Source organism: Stegostoma tigrinum, chromosome 14, assembly GCF_030684315.1.
Source record: "Stegostoma tigrinum isolate sSteTig4 chromosome 14, sSteTig4.hap1, whole genome shotgun sequence".
In the NCBI taxonomy this organism is placed as follows: domain Eukaryota; kingdom Metazoa; phylum Chordata; class Chondrichthyes; order Orectolobiformes; family Stegostomatidae; genus Stegostoma; species Stegostoma tigrinum.
Genome location: NC_081367.1, coordinates 31,705,653 through 31,731,035, shown reverse-complemented (window position 1 = coordinate 31,731,035; position 25,383 = coordinate 31,705,653). Strand labels below are relative to the sequence as shown.

General features: G+C 38.6%; 1 protein-coding gene across 2 annotated transcripts in view; it reads left to right on the top strand.

Annotated features, from left to right (window-relative positions):
• Positions 1 to 25,383, top strand: part of LOC125457826 (transient receptor potential cation channel subfamily V member 6-like) — a 129,826-nt gene that overhangs the window by 39,219 nt on the left and 65,224 nt on the right. Inside the window, exon 2 of one of the 2 annotated variants that reach the window (XM_048542467.2) lies at positions 7,425 to 7,519. The exons of the other annotated variant lie outside the window; for it this stretch is intronic. Within the exon in view, the coding sequence (XP_048398424.1) occupies positions 7,425 to 7,519 (95 nt within the window). The remainder of the gene's footprint in view (positions 1 to 7,424; positions 7,520 to 25,383) is intronic. 2 annotated transcript variants of the gene reach the window in all.

Genomic DNA, 25,383 nt, shown 5'->3' with positions numbered 1-25,383 from the left:
GCAATTTTCCACATTGCTGGATGAATATCAGTGTTGTAGTATTACAGGAGAATCTTGTCCAGGGATGGGTCCTCCAAATTCGAGCTAGAATGCTGTTGAGGACCATAGACTTTGTAGTGTCCATTGTCTTTAGGCATTTCTTGGATTTATGAGCCAAAGACTGGTATCCCTGATGCTGGGAACTCAGGTGGAAGTCAAGATGGATCACCCACTGAGAACATCTGTTTGAAGATGATTGCAAATGCTTCAGCATCATCTTCCTGATGTACTGGGCTCCCCCATCATTGAGGTTGGGCACATTTGTCATGTCTGAGCATCAAAGACAGTCTGAATGTCATGTAGCCCATTGCAGCAGGAACCATCATGACTGTGCTCGTTTGATTGCTGAGAAGGCCACGCATCAGTCTTATGTTGTGGGAAAACCTCCCTCAATTACATCAGAGGAGGGATCGAGTTGTTGCAGGATTCACAACTACAAGGGGTGGGATGTGAATTGGGCTCATTACTGAGCCAAATAATCTCCAGTATCCCTGAGCTCCCTCCATTTAGTGGTTGTTCAGGGATTAAATGAATGCACAATAAAAACCAAAAGAATTGTGGATGCTGTAAATCAGGAATGAAAACAAAGTTGCTGGAAAAGCTCAGCAGGTCTGGCAGCATCTGTGAAGGAGAAAACAGAGTTAATGTTTCAGGTCTGGTGACTCTTCCTCAAAACTCATTAAATGAAAGCAATATGAATATATGAACACATGGAATAGGAGTAGAAGTAGACTGTTCAGACCCTTGAGCCTACTTCAACATTCAAAATGATTGTGTCTGATCAGTTTGTGTTTCAAATTGCACATTCACATCCACCCTCAACAGCCGTTAATTCCCTTGCCTAACATCACTGTACCCACTGCAACTCAGGTAATTCCTTACCATTTCTCAGACCAGTGGATCAGACTTTTGTCAGCCCAATAAAATCCTACCATTATAACACATGCACCAACCATTACACAGGAAGCAGGGAATGATGCTGCCTAATGTTATACGTTCTAAGAAGAGGGCTATTCTTTGCATTCATGAATGGAGATGCCAACATGAGATGCCCTAACAGCCGATCCAGATATATCAATATCCATGTTTGCTGTTTCTTAGTTGCCTCCAAGACAAGAATAACATTGTAACTTATGGTTATTGAAATAGTATATGCAGAAAGAAAGTGGCTGTATACAATCAAACAAATTTTTAATCTCAATATATGTCCAAGAATCAAAGTTGGTCAAAGACTTACTAAAACCCATGAGGGAAACTCAAATATCAGCCTCTTTAACCATCATCAAATTTTCCAGGTCCCTGATCTATTCCTCCTCTTGTATTGGCAACCTTTGTTGTTTGCGTCTTACTTCGGGTGTTATCCTTGTTTGTCCATTGAACATAACTTTTTGCACTCAGAGTTTCGTTTATTACAATATGGCTCTTTACCACAACATTCCAATAACTTGAGGAGCTAGCTTTCAGACACCTTGTCGTCTTCTCCAACAAGATGTGTAGGTTAAGTGGATTAGCCATGGTCAACGTGAGGTTACAGGAAAAGGATGGGAGGGGAGGGTGCTCTTCAGAGAGTTGGTGCAGACTCGATGGGCCAAATGGCCTCTTTCTGCACTGTAGGGATTCTATGATTCTCTTTCAGGATTTTAGGTTTTAAATTGGAAATACAGTTGAAAGTCATGAAATATTATTTGCTGATTCTGACAAGCATAGCGCCAATATAACCCATTCATTCCGTATGCTTCAGAAGTGCCAATCTATTTTCTTTTGTGACAGCTAGAGTTAGTAAGATGATAAAACAAGGATTTGAAATCAACTTTAAATTTTAAAATCTTAAGCCCTTTATTCAGTTTTCTCCTGTTCCTGTGTCAAAATTAAGACACAATACTTAAAGAAAATAAATAAACTTACATGAGAAGAAGGTGGCCCCATAAAGGCCCTAAGGACTGTGACAGTAAAAGGTGGGTAGAAATGAATACTGACAGAGCTGGGCATGTATACTGTCCAGAGATTTGACGGCAAGCCTGCCATGACCATCCTACACTGTCCTCAAACTCAGTAGCAGTAGACAGTAGAGACTGGGAAGAAGGTAAATGGGGCAGTTCTTCCGAGGCCAAATAGGAAAGCCCTGGCAATGGGAGAAATGGGTTAATATTTAGGTCAGAGGGTGATTTTCATCTGTATGGGGCCAGTGCCTCCATCAAGTCTTTGCATTGAATATGAGTTGTCCAAATAGAAGGGATTCTGCCACTTACCTTTCTGAAATTGGACCCCAAGATATTCCCATGTGATTTTCCCTTACCCACTTCTGGTTGAATACCACCAGTAACCTGGCCTGTAAGTGAGCAGTTAAAGGTAATAAATTGCTCCTGGATGGGAAAGCTGTTCTTGTTGAGGTTTCTGCCCACCCGTTCTCTTAACCTATTACTTTAGTCGTGCTAGTATCACAGATAACATTCCGGTTTCATAACATGTACCCTGACTATATCCCCATGTTAGGGGAGAATACAATTCTGCCCACCTGTTAATAGTGAATCTCACTGTTTAAATGCAGCAACAGAAAGATCAACAGCATGTAAAGTTTATGCAGAAATAGAAAGGTGTTTGGTGTACTCTGCAACAACCCAAACAAAGAACATGTATTTATTGCAAATATTACATTAAACTTGTCACCTTGGAAGTGTGATTAATAACATTTCAAATGGATGCATTATCATTATGAAACCACATATCTTTTTTTTTATTTTCTTGTTATTTTGTCAGTAATTATTATAAAAGGCTCATGAAGATGTTGCTATTTAGATGAATGTTACATTGGTAAATGATTTCACATCGAATTTTAGCTTGATTTATTTTATAATACAAATCACACTTAGAAATGAACAAACCAAAAATACAAAACTTGCTTTCATTTTTGTAAAAGGTATTAAACTTTGCAGATCCAGACCCTGTTGTTGAGTTATCACAGACTTGAGTATAGTTTATGAGCAGTACAGTTTTATTCTCATGACATACGAGAAAGTTTATTGCTCATGACTGCCTGAGAGTTTGGAGCTGATGCTGCTTGCAACACAGTGAGAAGATGTCTTTGTTGAAGAATAGAAGTTATTTCACATTTTTTGCCACTCCTTGGGAATGTAGACCAGTGAGTACATATAGTTTCATATATCCATTACACTGCCCAAAGGATATGTATGTTTTCTCAGATACTGATGTGGCATGACCTTTAGTTTTCCTGTGGCAGTCGCTGCTTGAACAATCAATGAGGTGCCGAATTTCTTGCACATTTTTTTTCTGTGATAGACCCCTAAAACTCATTCCACATTAAATCATTTTAAATGCAAAAGAGAGAGAGAGTATTCTAACAATAACATTTTCTGACATTTTCTAACATTTTCTGGTCCAGTAGGTTGGTATTGAGGTGCACTGTAAGGAGCAAAGTTGGGGAAGAGTCGGAGAGGTGTGATAATGGAATTCCAAGTTTAGGTGACTGACAGCTTGCACAGAGGCTGAACAATTAAATTTGAAGATGCTGAAGAGATCAGAATTGGAGGAACACTGAGGTCATGAAGGGTTAGAGGGTGGAGGAAGTTACAGAGATGGAGAGGGTTGAGTTCATGCTGGGATATAAAAAACAATTATGAGAAGTTCGTAATTGAATTGTAACTGTGTTATTTAACTATAGAGCAATGTAGCTAATTGGGAGTGGAAGACATTAAAGGGAACCTTGAGAATTAGGATGAAGGCAACAGAGTCTTAAAATATCTCAAGTTATGGAGGCAAGAAAGTCATGGAAGTTCAGTAATGAATGTTTTGGAATAAACATATTGATAACGGTTTTGGTAGAAGATTGGCTGAGACAAATTAGCATGGCTGCTTTCTAACAGCTGAAAGTAAAGTCTTAACTATCTTAATTTACTGCATCTTTCAAACTTTAGTGTTTGCTAAAACATATTGAAACTGATTCTCATTCCTGTAACATTTCCTTTTGATGTCTTAACTGTTTCTCGTTTAATCGTTGTGCACAATGTGAACTGGATTTTCCTCTCTGTCAAATTTGGTGCCAAGAAGGGTCAGAGCAGGCCTGCTACCTTGACTGTGCTATGACACTGACTCATTTTCCTGGGTTGAGAATGCTACAGTCTGCAGTTTTTTCTCCAATCAGGATTCCTGTAGGCAAGGACTCTTCTACTATCAAAGGAAGCAAATGTGTGCTGCACTGGAACATTTGCGTTAGATGTTTAGATTGACAAAAGTGCCCCAACAATTCATTTATTTAACATCTTGAACAAGCTGAGGCATTAGGAAAGGTAAGGTTTCAAAGTCAGTAGACTCCACAATTGGACTCCATTCTTTCAAAGAGTGTTTTGAGGGTATGAGGGTATTCTGTCACTGTTCAAGGTTATTTCTCTACCACCCATGTGATCCCTGAGGTTGGTGGTAATGATGGTGAAAGGGAGGCAAATTAGACTGTATATAGCTACAAATTAACATCAAATTATAACTCCTGTAACATGAATTATTTGCAGCATTTAGCTACGATGAAAAGTTCAATGTTTCTGGAACTTTGTTAATTGAAGACCAGCATGCTGCCTTATCTTGGACACTGATCATTGATAGCATTTTGATGTAACAGTAAAAGGGAACTCAGATTCTCAAGTTCAAGAAAAGTTCTGAATCTCTGTTTTACGGGCCTGTACAAGTTGAAATTAAGATGTCAAATTGGTGCCTATGTTACTGTGAATTTACTTTAGGATGGGATATTTTCTTGTTGAGAGTGATTGATTGTTTTCTTGAATTATTAGTTGCTTTCAATGAAATAATATTTACTGCTTTGCTTGCATTTAATCATCAAGAAGGTGATACTAATCTATATTGTGACTTGGATCTTAATTATACATATGCCTACATACAAAAATGTGTGGATTTTTAATAACCACTTTGGCACTATGTTAACTTGAATTTTAGAATTAAATAATTTCTGTATGTATGGTTAAGACTTATTTATGTATTCTAAGAAAAGACATTCCATCAAAGCTTTTTATCTTTTACATATCAGGAATATTCGCAAGAATGTCAGTTTAAGAGGAAAACAAATAACAGGAAATAAGAGGAAAAATTTATACTGTGTGAGAGGAGAATGCTGATTGGTTGGCAATTGGACTCAGCTTGGAAGAGGCATTGCCATAGCTATTACACTCACTAATGCCGATTGATGGACAACTGCCAGGCTTTTTCAACTATTGGCTCAATTGGTTCATTTCTCAGGGTTGGTTCATTTTGTTTTGGATAATGACCTGACTAATCAGAGTCAACCTGTCTGGTTTTAAATTTAAACAAAACCCACCAGTTAATTTGATATTCTCTATGAATTGTCCTGATGAGTGCAACATGAAAAGCTCTGACAAAATCCTTCTGCAGGAATAGTTAAAACCTGTGCCATCAAATACTTAAATTCTGTACTGGTAAGTTACCATGTGCTTGTCTATATTTTTAAATCAAACAGAGGTTCATCATAGATTAAAGACATTAAGAAAATAGTTCACTCTAGCCTGTAAAGAACAATGCTACGGTGCTCAAATGTACTGTGGCATGGGTGGTAGGATAAAGATTGCACTCAATGATTTATTTTTATGACAAGTGCCTGACCTTCAATGTAATATTGAGTAGAGGGGATTAAAAACTAGCTATTTTCTCCATTGGAGGGTGAACAAAATAGGCAAACAAATTTTCCTTTGACACCTTATACTTCTTTGCTGCAAAGCAAATTAATACTGATAGGGCTCAAGGGCAAACTTTGTTTCTAAATTTTGTTTTGACGGGTGTTCTGTGAGATTTGTGAGCGAATAGGATAGGAGAAAAATGCATTTACAATTGAGCTGAGTGGGAATAATGAATGTTACGTATATTTGCCACTGCATTCATAAAACTATTAAGCTTTCAACTTAACCTGAAAAGTCATATTATCTTGAAATGGTGTTTTTTTCTTCTCAAACTATTGTATGCTTTTTATTAAATCTCTGCTCTCATTTTGCTTCATTCTTTTCAATATCTTACATCCGTTAAACATGTTTAATAGGAAGCCCAATGAACAAAATCTTTTTATTAAATGACACCCCCCTCATTTTACTCTGATTCTTAAAATTAGGAATTTTTCTGTTCATTAACATAGTGCCGTTAACTAGTTCATTTATCAGTTTCATCTGACTCTGTAAATCGTAAACAAATTCCTTATAGTCCATTGGTACCTTTTTACAGAGACTATACTGGGGGGGCTTTATTAGATTCGATGGGTAATAGGGATGAGTCTGGGTGGGATGCTCTGAGGGTCAGTGTGGACTTGTTGGGCCAAAGGGTCTGTTTCCACACTGTACGGATTCTATGATACTGACATCTTTTCTGGCCTTTGCTGAAATCAAGCCATGGTAAGCTTTTATAGCACTTCAGGGAAATTATCTTCACCAGAATAAAAGGTCATTTTTTTTCTCTCTGAGATTTTGTTCTGGTCAAATCCTTAACTGGTGAACAATGCATTCTTTTAAGACAAAAATCCATTCCAACTTGTCTTATTGTGATTGAATTTTTAAAAAAATGCAGGGTGTTTCCAAATGACATTGTAATTATGGTTCGATTGGCTATCATGAAAAAGTCAGCATTTATTTAAAAGAATTAGCACTTTATCTACTGGAATTATACAGTAAAATGAATGGATTACTAAACAAGATTCATTCTAATTTTGAGATGTAATTTGTCAATGTTCCACTTGTGTAATTAATAAAGAAAAAGGGATTGAGAAATAACATGATCTAGGATTTTTAAATGCTGAGATGAGTAGATGATGTAAAGACTTGCATTTGACTATTTGTGAATACAGAACTAGAGGGCTTGTGAATCAGCTTACCTTAGGTAATACAAGTTATTAAGTAGTTCTATCTCAATAGTCTTAAGTTAACTCCAGAAAAGAAGTCGTTAATATTGTATCTATTATTGGCAATAAAACTAAATTGGGTAAAATTCTTCTTTTAGAATGGTGCAAAGGTTGTATGTTGAATGGAAGCATGTAGTTCGTGGATCAGACCAAAGATGACAACAGATCAAATATGAATAAAATAGGATGAAATTTAGATATTATTGAAATCTTCTCAATATGATTCTTGAAGCAGAGGTGGAAAAATCTTGTTGAATCATTTTTTAGGAGAAAATCTGATAAAATCAATGACAATGAATTATCTCTGGTTTGTAGAAGGATAGGGCTTGGGGGGTCTAAGGACGTTTGTCACTTTAATCGTAGTAATTGAGGTATATGATGTATTTATATTTTAAATTGACATTAAAATTCAATTTAAACTTTTAACTGATGGATTACAAAAAGAAATGATTTCACTTTGCAGAACAGAAAGTCCTTTATTCAAAGCTGCAAGACAAAATGATGTTGAAACCTTGAAGAATTTAATACAGGAAAAAAATGTAGACCCTTATGAGAGAGGTAAGTAAAATGTAGCAGCAGGTAGCAATATATTGCATAAAATACTGCATGCCTCAAAACTGGCAAACATTTTTCACTCTAGCAGAAAATCTGTCAAGGGGCGAAATGACATCATTATCCTGACTGATTTGGTATTCTATTCAGGTTTTTATAACTACCCTGAGTTAACATTGTGTGTGTAAAAGCCTGATATTGATCTGGTACTCTCCGCAAAATACTTCTGCAAATTCTGATCTGTCTCAATGGTCCTTTCAGTTTAGGATTGAGACAGAATGATAGAATCACTGCACAATAATGGAAAACGCTCAAACATTTAAGTGGGTCATGGTTACAATTTCCAGTATCTTTAAAGACACAGGAGAGAATGTCTGCTCTGCATTTCCATATAAGTGTGTGTATGCACTGAGATAGAGGAGACCCTGGAATCCAATCATGGCCATTGATAACTTGCAGTTTTAAAATTGACACACTGCAAGCAAGATATTTGACCCAAGCATCTACCTCCCAGCCCTCTACAAGCGCGCACATGAATGTAACCACATAAGAACAAATCACTAAGACTCAGTATACTAGACCCATTGCAGATCTTGAAATACTAATTTCAAACATATGTACAACAGCATCACTTTATAATTTAGAATAAGAATTGCTTATATGTTCTATTTCCTCATTCATTCACCACATTTGGTAGAACAAAGGAAAAGTGAAGGGATAGCAAAAAGGAAAAAAGTGCAGTTACAGCAAAAGTCTGTTTCTGGTCATAGATAATGGGAACTGCAGATGCTGGAGAATCCAAGATAACAAAGTGTGAAGCTGGATGAACACAGCAGGCCAAGCAGCATCTTAGGAGCATAAAAGCTGACATTTCGGGCCTAGACCCTTCATCAGAAAAGGGGGATGGGGAGAGGATTCCGAAATGAATAGGGAGAGAGGGGGAGGCGGACTGAAGATGGATAGAGGAGAAGATAGGTGGAGAGGAGAGTATGGGTGGGGAGGTAGGGAGGGGATAGGTCAGTCCAGGGAGGACGGACAGGTCAAGGGGGTGGGATGAGGTTAGTAGGTAGGAAATGGAAGTGCAGCTTGAGGTGGGAGGAGGGGATGGGTGAGAGGAAGAACAGGGTAAGGCAGGTGGAGACGAGCTGAGCTGGTTTTGGGATGCAGTGGGGGGAGGGGAGATTTATGGTCTGGGGCATCACAAACCATAGCCACTGAGTGCAACCTTTTCCATCCAGAAAGCATTTGCGGCCTTTTGCCCAGAAACGCGGGAAAGACTATTGAATTAATTCATTTTCTAAAATTCAAAATTTGGGGTCACTGGAATGTAGATGTAAATTTGTGCATAATTGCTCAATGGATCTGACTACTAACAAGATGAGACAAATGGCAGTTTCAAAGATAGAATGAAACAGTGACAAAAAATGACAAATTTAATCAAGTTTCACTCATGCTGGCAAGAGAGTGCCGAATAATTGTAATAGTCATTTTGTTCACAAGACAAAATTTGCCTGTGGAATTATTGATTGGATAGGAATATAATTCTCCTTTCAAGTGAGTAAATTTTCCAGCCTCTTCTGTTCCACTTTTAATATGTGTTGAAGCCATGTTGATCTCCTTGTGATGGTTTTGAATTGCTTATCTCATTTGATTTTATCTGATTTGCTGTTTGTTGTTCTTGTGATGTTAATTGCATAAGTTATTTGGACTGACTTTAAGAAGAGGAGAACATAGCTTGTCCACAACACAGCCCCAATGTTAAGAGTTAGTATTAGTCAGAATACATCATGGATATATTAGTCAGAAAACAGTCTGCAAATTTAACAGAATAAAACTGTCCGGAGTAAAAAAAATGTGGTAGTAAGTCTGTATTTGTTGAAATTGTATTTGCATTCTTGAACTAAGGTGAGAGTTTCATTCCAGGAATGTACACTACAGTCAAGTTGAACAAGTTTTCAGGCGTTATACAGAAGAGATTGCACAGAATTATTTACAACAGTGTGTGGTAGATAGCAACATTAAAAAACATCAACTGGAGAAAATTAACTGCAGAAAGTTAATGGATGCATTAGGCTCATTCAAAGTATTGAATGGAAGCGAGAAGCTTCATGTTTTTAGAACATCAAAGAAATTCTAATTTACTTACTGATGTGTGTGGATTTGCAAGTCAGTATTTTATTCTTATTTGCAAGTGCAAAGTGAGTCTAAAAAACTGTAAGACTGTTGTGAGAAGAAGTGAAAGGTCTTCCACAGCATGTAAAATGTAACTTAACTGAGAAAAGTTTCAATGCAGTTCTATTTAAAGCATTGCAAATATACTCAACCACATGATCAAATTATTTGTGACTGAATTGTTCTTGGCCTATGAGATAGAAAACTCACAAAAAATCCTAAACTCAAATCTAACTTAACATTTCAGAAAGTAATATATCATATAGGATAAGAGAAACTATTAAACATAATACGGAATTAGAAACCATCCAGATAGAAAATCAAATAAAGAGCAAATCTCGGCAGCCATCAAGTATTCCAGGTAAAATATATCAACAAGTGGAGGGAAAGAAAAGCTTGCTGATACACCAAATGTTTGTAACACGTGTGAATTTTTAAAATACATATGTGTCCAAGGACAAGATGCTTCCAACCAATGCATAAAACAAAAAAATCACAAATCGTTCATGCAAGCCAGTGTAGTTTTATATCACAGAGTAGCATAAAACAGAACCTTCTGGATATTTCAGAGATAGCAAGAACTGCAGCTGCTGGTGTCAGAGATAACAGTGTGGAGCTGGAGCAACACAGCAGGCCAGGCAGTGTCAGAGAATCAGGAAAGCTGATGTTTTGGGTGGGAACTTTTCTTCAGAGAAAGAAAACATTTTCTTTTCCTGAAGAAGGGTCCTGACCCAAATAGTCAGCTTTCTTGTCCCTCTGAATATCTTCACTGGCTTTGAAAAGGAGTGGACGTCATGGTCAGACCATAGAAATATTTATAGTTGCTTTGTCACAGTAGGGATTGACCAAAGCCTTCAATTTTTAAACATTCCATGAAGTTCTGTACCAAATGTTGTTGAAAAGATACTTCAGTAAAAGGTGGTTTAGTAGAGGAAGAATTCTATAATTTGAAAATTCCAAAAAAAGTCCAGTTCACTATATGTTCCCTTGAAATGATGAAAAGATGATAAGAAGAAAAACTCTGAACAACTTTTCCAGAATACCAGATCAAAGGGAAGCCTGTTTCCATTACTGTCCTCTTGCCTACCTGTATTTCAGTCATACTGAGCAAGGAAGAAGGCATTACCAAGATGGAATTGAAAGATGTGATTTCTCAGGTGGAAACTCCCATTGACTTGTAATGTTACTTAAATTTCTTATTACTTCGTATTCTGAGAAACAAGTGACCAAGTATGAATTTGAGTTTTGAATGAGCTAAATATTATGAGAAATATGCACCAGCATCAACAAACCAGACATCATCACAATTGGGAGAAGCAGAAATGGTTTGAATTGGGATGCTAATTCAAAAATTTGGCAAATACCAATTTCAAGACTGGCAACTACATTACCGATATTCATCACGTTGGATAGTTCACCTTAATGGCATTACTGTTGAAGATGTCCAAAACATCATCTTGTTTTTGGATGCAAATGTTAGAAATCATAGAATCTCTACAGTGTGGAAACAGGCCCTTTGGCCCAACAAGTCCACACTGAACCTCAGAGCATCCCACCCAGACCCATTCCCCTGTAACCCACCTAATCTACACAGCCCTGAACACAATGGGCAATTTACCTGGCCTGTGCATCTTTGTGGGAGGAAACTGGAGCACCTGGAGGAAACCCATGCAGACACGGGGAGAACATGCAAACTCCACACAGACAGTTTCCTGAGGGTGGAATTGAACTGGGGTTACTGGCGCTGTGAGGCTGCAGTGCTAACCACTCAACCATAGTACTGCCCCAGTGTTGGAAGGCACCCTTTAAGAAATGAAATCCTGCAATATAAAGAGATTTAATCAGAACATAACAAATTCATGTTGGATCTTTAATATTTCCAACATAAGAGGGTTGTGAAAAATGACAATAAATTCTTAGGACTTGAGACTAATTTGTCAATGCAAGGTTTTTGAGAAGCAATGCCCTATCAGTTATTGTTTTCGAGCATCAGTCATTGTTGTGATAAGTAGTGTAGGAAATTTTATACCCTATCTGACAGCAGACAAAATTACTCAATCGTCCTGCATTTAAAAAATTGTGAATTGAATGAGTGCTGAACAGCAGATATTTCACAACTTAAAAAGTAAATGCTGGCTACGTTCACAAACATTTCACCATGTCAACTCAGCTGCTTAGTGCTACACAAATTCCAGGAATAACGTTGATGCTAGAGGATTATGATCCATTGTGGAAATATGTTGCAACAGCATTCAAATGATTCATTATAATAAGAAAGGTTTATCACATTAGCGTTCTAAAAAATGCATTGCTAGTGAAAATTTGCAGATTTTACCTGCGCTTTATGAAATTCTTATGTCTAACTTGGACCCAGTAATATCTATTACTATAATAGTTCTACGTTTGGAAATAGGCAAGGGCTTTCAGAATTCATAGAAAGATGTGAATGTGAAAGATGTTTATTTTATCACCATTATCTGAACCTTATCTCTATCCACGCAAAATAACAAGTCAGTTGCATCCCTACACGACACTGCTGTATATATGTTATAGTCTAGTTAGGTGGTGGAATGCTTTTTTTAAAATGTAGGCCAAGTTTGGGATTTCAGATACCTACAAAGAGAATAAAGCTAAAATATCCCAGTTTTATATAAACCAAAACAAGAATGACTACACAAAGTTAAAACAGTGAAATAGTCCACTAGATATATATTGCAGATTATTTCACCGTTTTATATATTGCATATATATAGAAAATATACAATTTATACTCTATAACATTCAGAATTAACAGGAAGTAAATAAGTGTGACAAACCGTGGATCAACAACTCACAGAGCAAATTAAAAAGCAAATGTAGCCAAGACAGATCCTATGAATTTCGCAGCAGCCCCAAGCTGTTAGTGACATGTGGGCCATCAATTCTCATGAAAACTTTCAGTCTGCACTTTCAAAGACTGAGCTTTGGAACTCATCCAGAGGTACTCTGTCAAGGACTGTCTCAATGACTGCTCATGACCTTGTAGTTCTCCTTCAATACCTGGGACTATGTTCCCCTGATTCTGGAGAATGCACTTGAACACTTATTCTCGTGAAAATTTCTTGACTTTTTCTTGTCCAACAGCTAATTTCACTAAGCTAACATTGCTATTGGATTTCTCCCAGCTCCAATCTTGCTCTGGTGCACTTAGCAAATGCTACACATGAGCTTTCTTCTTCCCCCCTCTCAGCTGTGCTGTACTATTAATAGTTCACAGACATTTTCTGAGCACTTCGAACTGAGCCCTAACTGCAACATCTAGATACACCTATTGGCTCCCAGGACTTTTGAGTCTTGAATGCTTGGAGCGTGCTATAGGTGTACTTGTTTTACGCCAGAAACTCTTCCATGTAAGTACCAGACTAACAAGCAGCCCAAAGTTTTCTGCTTCCATGGCCTCACCTCAAAATAGCTTACTAGAACTGATGGCTCAGTAACCCTTAAACTACTGTTGACTGACCCTAGAAACAAAAACAGAAATTACTGGAGAAACACAGCAGGTCTGGCAGCATCTGTGGAGAGAGAAATAGAGTTAATGTTTGGAGTCCTAAGATACTCCGTACAGAACATTTGACATTTGGTTCGCTAGGGGTGACTTGCTGTTATATTCATAACAAGCCCTGCCCTGGGTCTTAGGTGGGTTTGAATGCAGTAAGCTTTGCAACACCATGTTCCCTGAATGTTCCAGCTAACCTTCTCTCCATAGTTGTCAGCCTAGAACACACCCAGCACAAATATGTATATTTTTAAAAAATCATCACTTTTTGTTTCATGAAAGAAAGAAGGCTTCACCATGATGGTTCCTTTTCTAATAGCTTTGAAAATATAACAAATTTATCATCATAAATTTATAACAGATCACTTATTACAAACTGTAGAGAGAATCCTTCATTTACACACTTGTGTATATTCTATGAACAAAGCTATTAAAGCTCACTCAGAAAAGAAAATTTGTATAAACATCATAGCATTTACATAATTCAGGGCAGATTAATTTTCATTATGCCCTTCCTTTATCTCTGCAAAGAATAATTCAGTTAAGTCCACAGCCCAATTGGCATTGGCATTCATTTCAATAGTTTTAGGCTCAATTCCATATTTAAGTTCATTTTCTGAACCCAAACATGGTATATTCTAATTTCAAGACAAAAAGGTCACATAATTTCCTTGTGTGCCAACAGCTCATCTAATTTCAGATCAAAATCTGTTTCGTTTCTTGAGCATGTTAAACGAATGTTTTTCAAGCAGAGATGTGCTGTACTTATGCCAGATTTGAGCTTTTTGAAATCTTTCATTTTATTCTGGTCATATTCTAAACATGTTTCATTTAATTCCTTGTGTGATGTCATCGCTACCTTGGTTCTGAAACTTTAATTTTCCTTTTCAGCATATTTAGACTGCAATGTAATTCATGAGCTACATCTTCTGATCATCTTTGTCTTTTTTTTCTTAACTGTGCTCCTCTGCTGTTGGAGACACGTTTTCAGTGGGTCCTTTAAGTTTTGCTACAGAAACCATGCATATTTGATTGGCAACTAGCTTCAAAATGATCTGAATCAATACAGATTTTGCAGCTACACTGTATTGATTCACTGCAGATAAAGATGCACCAAGAAAGTCCTGCTTTGTTCGCTCATCACCTATATTACCCAAGGGATATTCCACAGCCTTCACCATTCATTTTCTTCCCTTTGAATCTTCAAAGGTGGCACTCACAATTTTACTTCTTTCACTATTTCCTTCAAATGTGTGCTGTTCTATCACTTATTTTCCGTTTCATGTTCAAGTTTGTGGTATTTTTCATTCAACGAGTCAAATGCTGTGGCCAGTTTAGTTGTGTTTGTTTCAATCATCTATGGAACTCTTATGTAAGCTTAAACTTCACATGGGCATTCCTTTCATTTTGTAACTTTTCTTCCATGCTTCCTGATTTTACCTTAATATTTGCCTTTGCTCATTTTAAAATCTGAACCAATTTTTTCATGTTATTTTTATTGTATTGGAGCTTACAGTTTTCATTGTTCTTTTCACGATGAAGTTCTAGTTGTTCATCAGTTGTCATTCACCAGTCTTTTTTTAGTTCTATATTCGACTAACTGTTCTGAATCTTTAGTGATTCCTCTTTCTGTCCAAGGTGTTTTCACGATACTTCGTAAAGATTTTTGATATTTAGAAGTTCTTCAAGCTTTAACTGAAGATCTATCTTTGCTGAATTTGCTTCTATAAGTTTATCATTTAGATGTTTCAACTCTTTAGAACATAGAACAGTACAGCGCAGAACAGGCCCTTCAGCCCACGATGTTGTGCCAACCGTTGATCCCCTTTGCTCAGATATTTTACTTTTTGTGGTGAATGCTCAAATATTGCCACCCAGTTCAAGCTTTTCATTGGCAAAGGCCTCTTAAGTCTCTCTACATTGATCAGTTTTCCCTTCAATTGCTCATCATTGGCAATAATCAAACTTGTCATGTTTGGTCATAACAACTATTAGGAGTTTAACTAGATCAGCAAAATAAAAGCTACACTATGGCCATTGCTAAGTGTTTGCCAAATCATTGCCCCAGATAAAACAATCCCTTCAAGAGGTGAATAAGGAATAGCACCCACCATAACAACTGCCTTTGCTAAGTTACTCCATAATTTAACTTTGTACAAGGGACTGGTCCATAAATTCCATGCATATACCTATTACAGTAAATTCTCATTTAAAGTCTCCCCACTGCATATTGTTTCACTTTAACATGTTTGACACAATAATGTCATTGTATTCATTTAACATTAACTGTCTATTCCAACTTTAGTATTATTTACAATGGATTTCTCCTTCTTTTGATTCACATATGATTCTCCAATAGCAATTTTACCCTGGCCTTTGGTCCCCCCCAACCCCCACCCAGCCCATCACTATTGCCCTGGCTCCTAATAATGCTTCCGTCCAGATTCATCACTGCTCAAAGCCTAGGCTGTTCCCTCAGCCATGCTGCCTGCAATTTCCTTTTTTTCTGAGCATTGCACCCTGGCCTTCTCTCCTCCCAGACTGCGCATCCCCCTTTGCCCCAAGGCTTGGCCTCTTACCCTCCATTGTTACCTTAGACATTGGAGTTGTTCTCGTGGCAGCTGACTACATTCCAAACTGAACTGACAGTTCTACTCCCTGTTTGGCTGCTAGCCCCATTTCTAAACTCACACTGACACCCCATGCTCCTTCTAAAGGGGGGCATTGGTCAGTGCAGCTCATTCCCAGGATTTCACAAGATACCTGCACCAACCAACTTCTGCTATTAGATGGAGTCTTGTCAATCTGAAATTGCAGAACTGTATGGCAAGGGTATTTTCTTTACTATTATAGACATATTCCTTTAAGATTTATTTATGTATTTTATTTGACAAGCTACTTTACTTATTAATGCTGCATATGCATGGTAAAGTGTTTCAACTTGTGCATTGCTTTCTCCAAATTAGAAATGTCTGAAGGAACCTAACTCTGGTTTTAATATTGATTCCTATAGGATCCTATGATTCACTTAAAGTTGTTTCATTTACATTTGGGATTCCCAGGAGCTTACCATAATACCTTTTTGTACTAATGCACTATCTGAATTACCCTGGTGTGTCTCAAAATAATAACTTGTTCCATTGTACAAGTAAGGGAAAACTTCTCCTTTTGGAGATAAAACTTAATCATTTTAATAATATTAAAGGAAGGATACCCTTGACTGTTCTGAATTGCATTCCCAATTTTAGTAGTTTCGGTTAGAGTTTCTTTTACTATTATACTTTGAACAATCAGTGCAAATGTACTCTATCCTGTTACAGTGATAACACAGACTTTTGGGGATTACTCCCACTTTCAGAACCTTCCACTCTGGTCAGACGAAGAGATCATTTTCCATTCCCAGCTTTCTCCTCCTGCCCTGGCTGTTTTACTTTCTTTCAGCCATTCAACTTTTACCCTTCTCTGTTGAAGAGTGTGTTGGAAAAAGGGCTTCTTTTAGGGTGTAAACTCATAATTGCCAACAATCTTAGCTGCTTTATCTAGCTTTTGAAATCCTTCAGATCTCCACATATGTGCTTGTAGAGGTAGAGTATGACTTTAAAGACACTCTTCAAATAGAAATACCAGCATGAGGTTTTTGCACATGGGATCTACTTTATGTATCCACATCCCACACTCAAAGGTAAAGTGTTTTATCCTTTCAAAGTCTGCTTACAGTGCTCGAGGAGAACTTGAAATTTATCCCTATAAGCTTCAGTGAACAAATTATAAGCGCTGAGGTTAGTATTCAATGCCATCACATGATCTGCGGATTTCTCCTGAGAAAACGTAGTGTATAAACTTCATGAGCTTTACTGTTTGTCTGCTTCACCTTATCAGCACCCAGCCTTCTGTGGGTGATTTAATTGTTTTTGCAATTTTTTTCAAATGAAGTGAAAATGCCTCTGCGTTGTCATCTTCACATTTTGAGACTACATGGGGTAAATTTAAACAGCTCCATACTTGGCCCTGACTTGGGGGCAGATGTGTTCTTGATATCTTCAGGGGCATGTTCTCCTCTTATTTCAAGCTTTTTAAATTGTAATTCTCATATTCTCTCTTCCATCTTGCTCATCATTTTCTTCTATTTTCCTTTTCTCTTCCCTCACTCACTAATTTTTCTTTAGTGACTCTTTTACTTTTTGAAAAACATTATCTGTTGAAGTGAAACTGAATGGGTTGTAGCTAAAGCTTGACGTTTGTATAGATATCACCTAATCAGTTGCTGCTTCCCTACCCTTATAGTAGTGACGCTGGGACTTGAATGATGATGCCACACTTAGAGATGTATTCATCATTACTGCTTATCCAATGGATCACCATGAAAACAAGCTGCTGTTGCCAGCAACCAATAATTTATCTTTATCTTCGCAATCCCTAGGAACACACAGTCATGGGATTTCATGTACCTGTACCTTGGAATCATGATAATTCAATTGTTAGTTATATCTGAATATGAATAAAAGAACCTGCAATATTTTTGAGATATTGATGTGATTATAGAGCAGCAAGAGATCATAAGAAAGGAATGAGCATTGCCTGAACTAAAGCAGCAGCAACATTTTTGGAAATGAGACACTGGGGAACATTTTGAAAGGGAATATGGAAAGAGTTTAGATTTGAGACTGATGCTAAATTTTCATCTGGGGCTGGGAAAAAAAAAAACAACCTGTACACGTTCACAGCTTTAAAACTGCACATCCGATACATTTCTAACTTCACACACTATTTTATTTTCAAACTGGAGCCCAGTTTATAGTCCATTTTGATGAAGCAAGTGAGCACTGTGGACCTTCAAGTTCATTAGAAGGCTTGTCACTGTTTTCCATCACGGTATCCCAGTTAATTCCACCAATACCTCCCTCTTCACATTCTACAACCCCACCTACATCTCAAGCCTCCTCAGATCATCCACACCACCTCCTACCACCACTATCACCCCCTACCACCACTATTATCCCCTCCCTAAATATCCTCGACAGTCACTCACCTGGTATGCACTATATACACATTCCATGCAATATTACTGAAAAATGTTTTAAATTCCTTAAAGTAAATAAATCTTATTTAATCTATGGATGTCTCCATACTCCTGATACTGAGACGAAGGGAAGTCATTCTTCCAAACGATAAACAGAATACTCAAAATGCTATTGGGTTGGAATAAACCAAAACCACAACAAGATCTCACAATATTTTAGAATGGTCATTTATTCTCAAAGGAGTGAGATACTTACTTTTCTGAAAACCACATTATCCTTTGAAACTCTGCAAAGCATTGGTAATGGCCACAGCTGCCCAAATGATAAACTTATTTCCAGGAAGACAAGGTCACAAGTTGCTAATTTATATTTGAAACAGAATGTCTATCAATCAACTTTGTAAGGAAAAAGGAGCTTATTTCATTGGTATATATTTCAAGTATCAAAACCATTTTTAAAAAAATCAACAAGAGATATTTATATCACAGTGGAAAATATGACAGCATAAGTTGGCAGCCACTTCATAACATGAGAAAGCACTATATTGCATTATAATGCAAAAGAAAACATACAAAAGGCTGAACAATGTAAGGGGCAACTTAAGTTTAAAGGCCAGATTTCTACGACGGACCATTACAGTAAAATACATTTACGTTGCAATGCATCGTTAGGGAGAAGAAGGTTGAGAGGTGACTTAATCGAGAGGGTTAGATAGGGTGGATAGGGAGAGCCTTTTTCCTAGGATGGTGACGGTGAGCACGAAGGGGCATAGCTTTAAATTGAGGGGTGAAAGATATAGGACAGCTATCAGAGGTAGTTTCTTTACTCAGAGTAGTAAGGGAATGGAACGCTTTGCCTGCAACGGTAGTAGATTCGCCAACTTTAAGTACATTTAAATCGTCATTGGACAAGCATATGGACGTACATGGAATAGTGTAGGTTAGATGGGCTTCGGATTGGTTTGGCAGGTCGCCACAACATCGAGGGCCGAAGGGCCTGTACTGTGCTGTAATGTTCTATGTTCTATGTTCTATGCATCGCCTAACAATGACATTCTAAGGTATGAAAACACTAGGCTTTCTGAATATTCTAGACTCCTCAGTAGACTTCACATTTAGTTTATATACTGTCGCATCCAGCATGTGTTTAACAGCCTTCCAAAATTGCATGCCATCAGGTTAAAAGCAAATGTGGGATGAAATCCAATTTTCATCCCCCATTTCAAATGGGCGACCTAACTTTAGCAGGGATAGGTGTGCCTTTTCACTAAAGGAATTTCTGCAAAAAAGAACAGAGGGGAATGGTGTCAGGCCAGGAATATGGAGGAAGGACTGATTTCCTCCAAAAAAATGTAAATGTCGCCGTTCAAACACTGAAATGCAGCTGCACATCCTGATAAAAATTTGGCCCCAAGGAGGGAAAGAAAGCAAGTTAGTGAAATGGGAGGAGAGGATTTAGTTGGAGTCCTACTTAAGCAAAAAGAAAATGTAATGGGCTATAAAGCCATAAGAAGTAAAAGTATTGTTATTGAATGAAAATAGAATACAGGAAAAATGTGAAAATGAGTAGCAATGCGTAATCATGTAGTCAGAATTGTGTGATATGTTTAAAAGGCTTCAAAACAAATTTGTCATATTAGAATCAATCATAAAACAAAATAAAGAAAAAAAATCTAATAACCATACTATTCATAATATTTTCAGGAGAGATAGAAAGGTCAAAGGGGGATTTGATACTTTAAGATGTTATGATCTGATCCAATAGCATGATGTAGCAGCTATTAGAGAGACATGGCTTCAGGAAGATATAGATTGGCACCTGAATATTGTAAGGCATATGATGTTTAGGGAGAACAGGAAGCTAGAAAAAGATGGAGGATGACCTTTAATTAAATGTGTAAGCACAACAGAGAGCGATGACCTAAATCTAGGAAATGATAATGTGGAAGGAATTCATGTGAAAATGAAAAATGATAATGGCAAGAAATCACCTTGTGGGAGTTATTTTCAGACTGATCACAGTAATCACATGGCAGGAGCACAAAATAAGGAATGATAGGGGCCAGTCAGAAAGGTACTGAAATATATCTTACTTTAATCTACAAATAGATTAGAAAAATCAGATCTGTAAAAGTAGCCCATATGAGGAATTCATAAAATATTTCTGGATATTTAATAATCATTTAAGTATTAATAATAATACTAATAGCAACAGTAAAAGACTAGTGAAGGATCGTGTGGGACCTATCAGAAGCAAGCAGGATAAGCTGCTGTCTAAACTAAAGGGTATGGTAGAGTTACTAAATGAGTACTTTGCTTCTAGATTTACCAAATTAAAAAATGATGACAATGGCTTACTTGAAAATGTAGGCATTGAGCAATTGAGCAACATATAGATAAAGAGGAGTTGCAAAAAATGCTGGTAACACTCAGGTAGAGAAGTTGCCAGGCCCAGGCAGGATGCTCTGATGGATGAAACCCTTTAAAATCTTGGAAAATATCTGGGAGAAGCTTCTGCCAAACTGCATGCAAACAGTCCTTACTAACATCACTCCAGGCCTCCACAATAATATCAGTTGCATTCTTGATGTTAAAGCTCTTCCAAAATTGAAGAACACTGCCCTTCTCATTCCGCTCAGTAGCTGCAATCAGCTACTTAAATGTGCACTTTAATTAATAAGCTTAAAAAGCTGCTATTGCAACCTGGCCAATGGTTTGATGGAGAAAGGTTGGGTTTGGGGGTAGAAATAGCATTTTAATGTTTTCAGAAAGCTCACCAATGGTGGGAGGACGAGTTGCTGCATTATCTGGGATGAGGGAAATGTTGAAATCCAATTTTTCTTTCCTGCAATAATTTCTAAAGTCATCTTCCAAAACATCAACAATAAGGTCAGAAAAAATGTGCCCCGTTTGGTTGACCTTATGTGATGCCGGTGTGGCATCATATGATGTGATCATGTGATGCCGGTGTGGTGACGTTTTAGGCACTAACATTGTGCATGCTCAGGGCGGAGCCTGTGAAACGATCATGTCATTTCAACACATACTGCTTCATGCACTGATGGAATCGCATTATAGCCAACACATGTTCGCATTTTAGAAATGGTCTTTCCCTATTTGCCAGGTGCATTATAGCCATTTGCATTGCTGGAACATGCATTATAGCAACTGACTGTAGATTCAATGGTACAACTTTGAGGGAAGTGCAGGAGCAGAGGCACCATGAGATTTTCACTTGCATGGTTCTCTGAAGATGACCAGGCAAGTCAAAAAGATTGTTAAGAAGGCTTATAGGATCCTTGGGTTTATAAATAGAGGCATGGAGTAGAAAAGAAAGGAAGTGATGCTGCACCTCTACAAATCTTTGGTCAGACCACATGTGGAGTATTGTGTTCAGCTCTGGGCACTTCATTCAAGAAAGGATGTTAAAGCCCTGGAGAGAGGGCAAAGTAGATTGACTGGAATGAGGGATTTGAGATACAAGGAAAGATTAGCGTAATTGGGTTTGTAATCATCAGAGCAGAGGAGAAGAAGAAATGACCTTATTAAAGAGTTTAAAATCATGAATTATTTTAAGATTAATAAGGATATTCTATTTCCACTGGCTGTTGTGTCAGTAACTAGGGGTCACAACTACAAGATTATCAGCGTGACAGCTGAGAGTAAGATGAGGAGGAAATTCTTTACTCTGAGTACTGTTAGAATTTTGAATTTGCTGCCAATTCCAAATAAGGTTTCAAAACAGACCTGGATATATATTTCAAAGTGATGAGTCAAGGCTATGGAGGTATGGCTGGAGAATGGGGCTAGGTTGGAGCTGGTAAAGGCAGGGTGTACTGTACCCATCATGTACTGTAAAATTCCATGGTTCTGTGATTCACTGTGGAGTTTCTTAGAACAGCATATTCTAGAGTATGAGAGAAATCTAGCTAGAAATATAAAAGCAGATGGTAAGAGCTTCTATAGATCTTAACAAAAGACAAGGGTTAACAACATGAGTGTAGATCAAAAGAAAGTAAGTCTGAGGAGTTAATAATGAAAAGTACAGAGATAGGAATTGAATTGAACAGGTTTTTTTCAACGGCCTACACAGTGAAGTCATCACTATAGAGGAAGTAAGTAGAATCACAGAAATATCTGTCAATCAGGAGAAACTCTGGAAAATTACAAAGTACTGAGCATATTGTTGGAGCTATGTAATGATAAGTCTCTGGTCCTGGTGGACTTTATTTGAAGATCTTAATCAACATGGCTAGTCGTTGATGGGTAGCTTTTCATTTTCTAATATTCCATAGATTCTGTGGGGAGGTTGCATTGGACTGGACAATCACAGGTGCAATTCCTCTATTCAAAAATAGTGTGAGTAAAAAGCAGATAGCATCAGGACTGTTAGCTTAGTATATATCATGGTGAAGATGTTAGAAACTATTCATAGTATGGTTTAGCTGGAAACTTATAAATCTTTAAGGTAATCTGGCATGTGGCTCAGCAGAAGAGAAATCATGTTCAACCAGTTTATTATAGGTCTTTGTCGATGTAATCTATAATGAATGAAGGGAGACTGCTGGATGTTCTATACTTCAAATTCTGGAAGGCATTTGACAAGATGCCAGATCAAGAAAAGTAAAAGCTCCAAGTGTAGGGGATAATCTATTTGGAAGGGTGGAAGATTGCCTAGATAAAGCACAGAAATGGGTCATTTTTTTAGTTGGCAAGAACAAACGAGTGATGTGTCACGGGTCAGTGTTGGTGCTTCCAATGCTTTTCAATTTAAATAAATGACTTCGATGAATGGACCAAAGGTATGGGTGTAAAATGTGCTGGTGACAAAAAGGTGGGTAGGAAAATAAATTGTGAATTTGATTTAAGGAAGCTGCCGATGAATACAGATAAGGCATTGGACAAGTTAATAGAATGTTATTGCTTACTGCAAGGGGAGTTGAATACAAAAGGAAGGACATTATGCATACTTCACTCAGGATGTCAGTGAAACCTCATCGGGAGTACTGTGTACAGTATTAATCTATGTTTTAAGTAAAGATGCCAATGTAGTTTAGAGAAGGTATACTAAACTGACACTTTGAAAGGGTATCTTAAGGAAGATTGGACACACTAGGCTTGTATCCACTGGAGTTTAGAAGAGCAAAAGCAATTTAATTGAAGCAAATTAGATCTTGAGGAGTCTTGAGAAATTGATGTGGATAGGAATATGGAATTCTCTGCCGCAGAAAGTGGTTGAAGAAAGGATTAAATATAAATCTTGAGACTAGAGGGATTAAAGAGAATGAGGAGAAAGCAGAAACAATGGCTATGAGAGATAATGGGAACTGCAGATGCTGGAGATTCCAAGATAATAAAATGTGAGGCTGGATGAACACAGCAGGCCAAGCAGCATCTCAGGAGCACAAAAGCTGACGTTTCGGGCCTAGACCCTTCATCAGAGAGGGGGATGGGGGGAGGGAACTGGAATAAATAGGGAGAGAGGGGGAGGCGGACCGAAGATGGAGAGTGAAGAAGATAGGTGGAGAGGGTGTAGGTGGGGAGGTAGGGAGGGGATAGGTCAGTCCAGGGAAGACGGACAGGTCAAGGAGGTGGGATGAGGTTAGTAGGTAGGTGGGGGTGCGGCTTGGGGTGGGAGGAAGGGATGGGTGAGAGGAAGAACCGGTTAGGGAGGCAGAGACAGGTTGGACTGGTTTTGGGATGCAGTGGGTGGGGGGGAAGAGCTGGGCTGGTTGTGTGGTGCAGTAGGGGGAGGGGATGAACTGGGCTGGTTTAGGGATGCAGTGGGGGAAGGGGAGATTTTGAAACTGGTGAAGTCCACATTGATACCATATGGCTGCAGGGTTCCCAGGCGGAATATGAGTTGCTGTTCCTGCAACCTTCGGGTGGCATCATTGTGGCAGTGCAGGAGGCCCATGATGGACATGTCATCAAGAGAATGGGAGGGGGAGTGGAAATGGTTTGCGACTGGGAGGTGCAGTTGTTTGTTGCGAACTGAGCGGAGGTGTTCTGCAAAGCGGTCCCCAAGTCTCCGCTTGGTTTCCCCAATGTAGAGGAAGCCGCACCGGGTACAGTGGATGCAGTATACTGCATCCACTGTACCCGGTGCGGCTTCCTCTACATTGGGGAAACCAAGCGGAGACTTGGGGACCGCTTTGCAGAACACCTCCGCTCAGTTCGCAACAAACAACTGCACCTCCCAGTCGCAAACCATTTCCACTCCCCCTCCCATTCTCTTGATGACATGTCCATCATGGGCCTCCTGCACTGCCACAATGATGCCACCCGAAGGTTGCAGGAACAGCAACTCATATTCCGCCTGGGAACCCTGCAGCCATATGGTATCAATGTGGACTTCACCAGTTTCAAAATCTCCCCTTCCCCCACTGCATCCCTAAACCAGCCCAGTTCATCCCCTCCCCCTACTGCACCACACAACCAGCCCAGCTCTTCCCCCCCACCCACTGCATCCCAAAACCAGTCCAACCTGTCTCTGCCTCCCTAACCGGTTCTTCCTCTCACCCATCCCTTCCTCCCACCCCAAGCCGCACCCCCACCTACCTACTAACCTCATCCCACCTCCTTGACCTGTCCGTCTTCCCTGGACTGACCTATCCCCTCCCTACCTCCCCACCTACACCCTCTCCACCTATCTTCTTCACTCTCCATCTTCGGTCCGCCTCCCCCTCTCTCCCTATTTATTCCAGTTCCCTCCCCCCATCCCCCTCTCTGATGAAGGGTCTAGGCCCGAAACATCAGCTTTTGTGCTCCTGAGATGCTGCTTGGCCTGCTGTGTTCATCCAGCCTCACATTTTATTAACAATGGCTATGAGTTGGATGATCAGCCATGATTGTATTGAATGGTGGAATGGGTTCAAAGAGCTGACTGGCCTATTTCTGTTCCTATTTCCTGTGTTTCTGGGATGTTTCGTCTGGTGGGAGAATCTAGAACAAAAGGCCACAGTTTAAAACTAAGGAGTCACCCATTTAAGACAGATGAAAAGCATTTCTTATTGAATGTTGAGAGTCTTTGGAACTCTATGCCTCAGAAGACGTAGAAGCAGGTTCTTTGAATATTTATAAGGCAGAGCTAGGTCGATTCCTGACAGGCAATGGGATCAAAGTTCATCACTATTCAGTAAG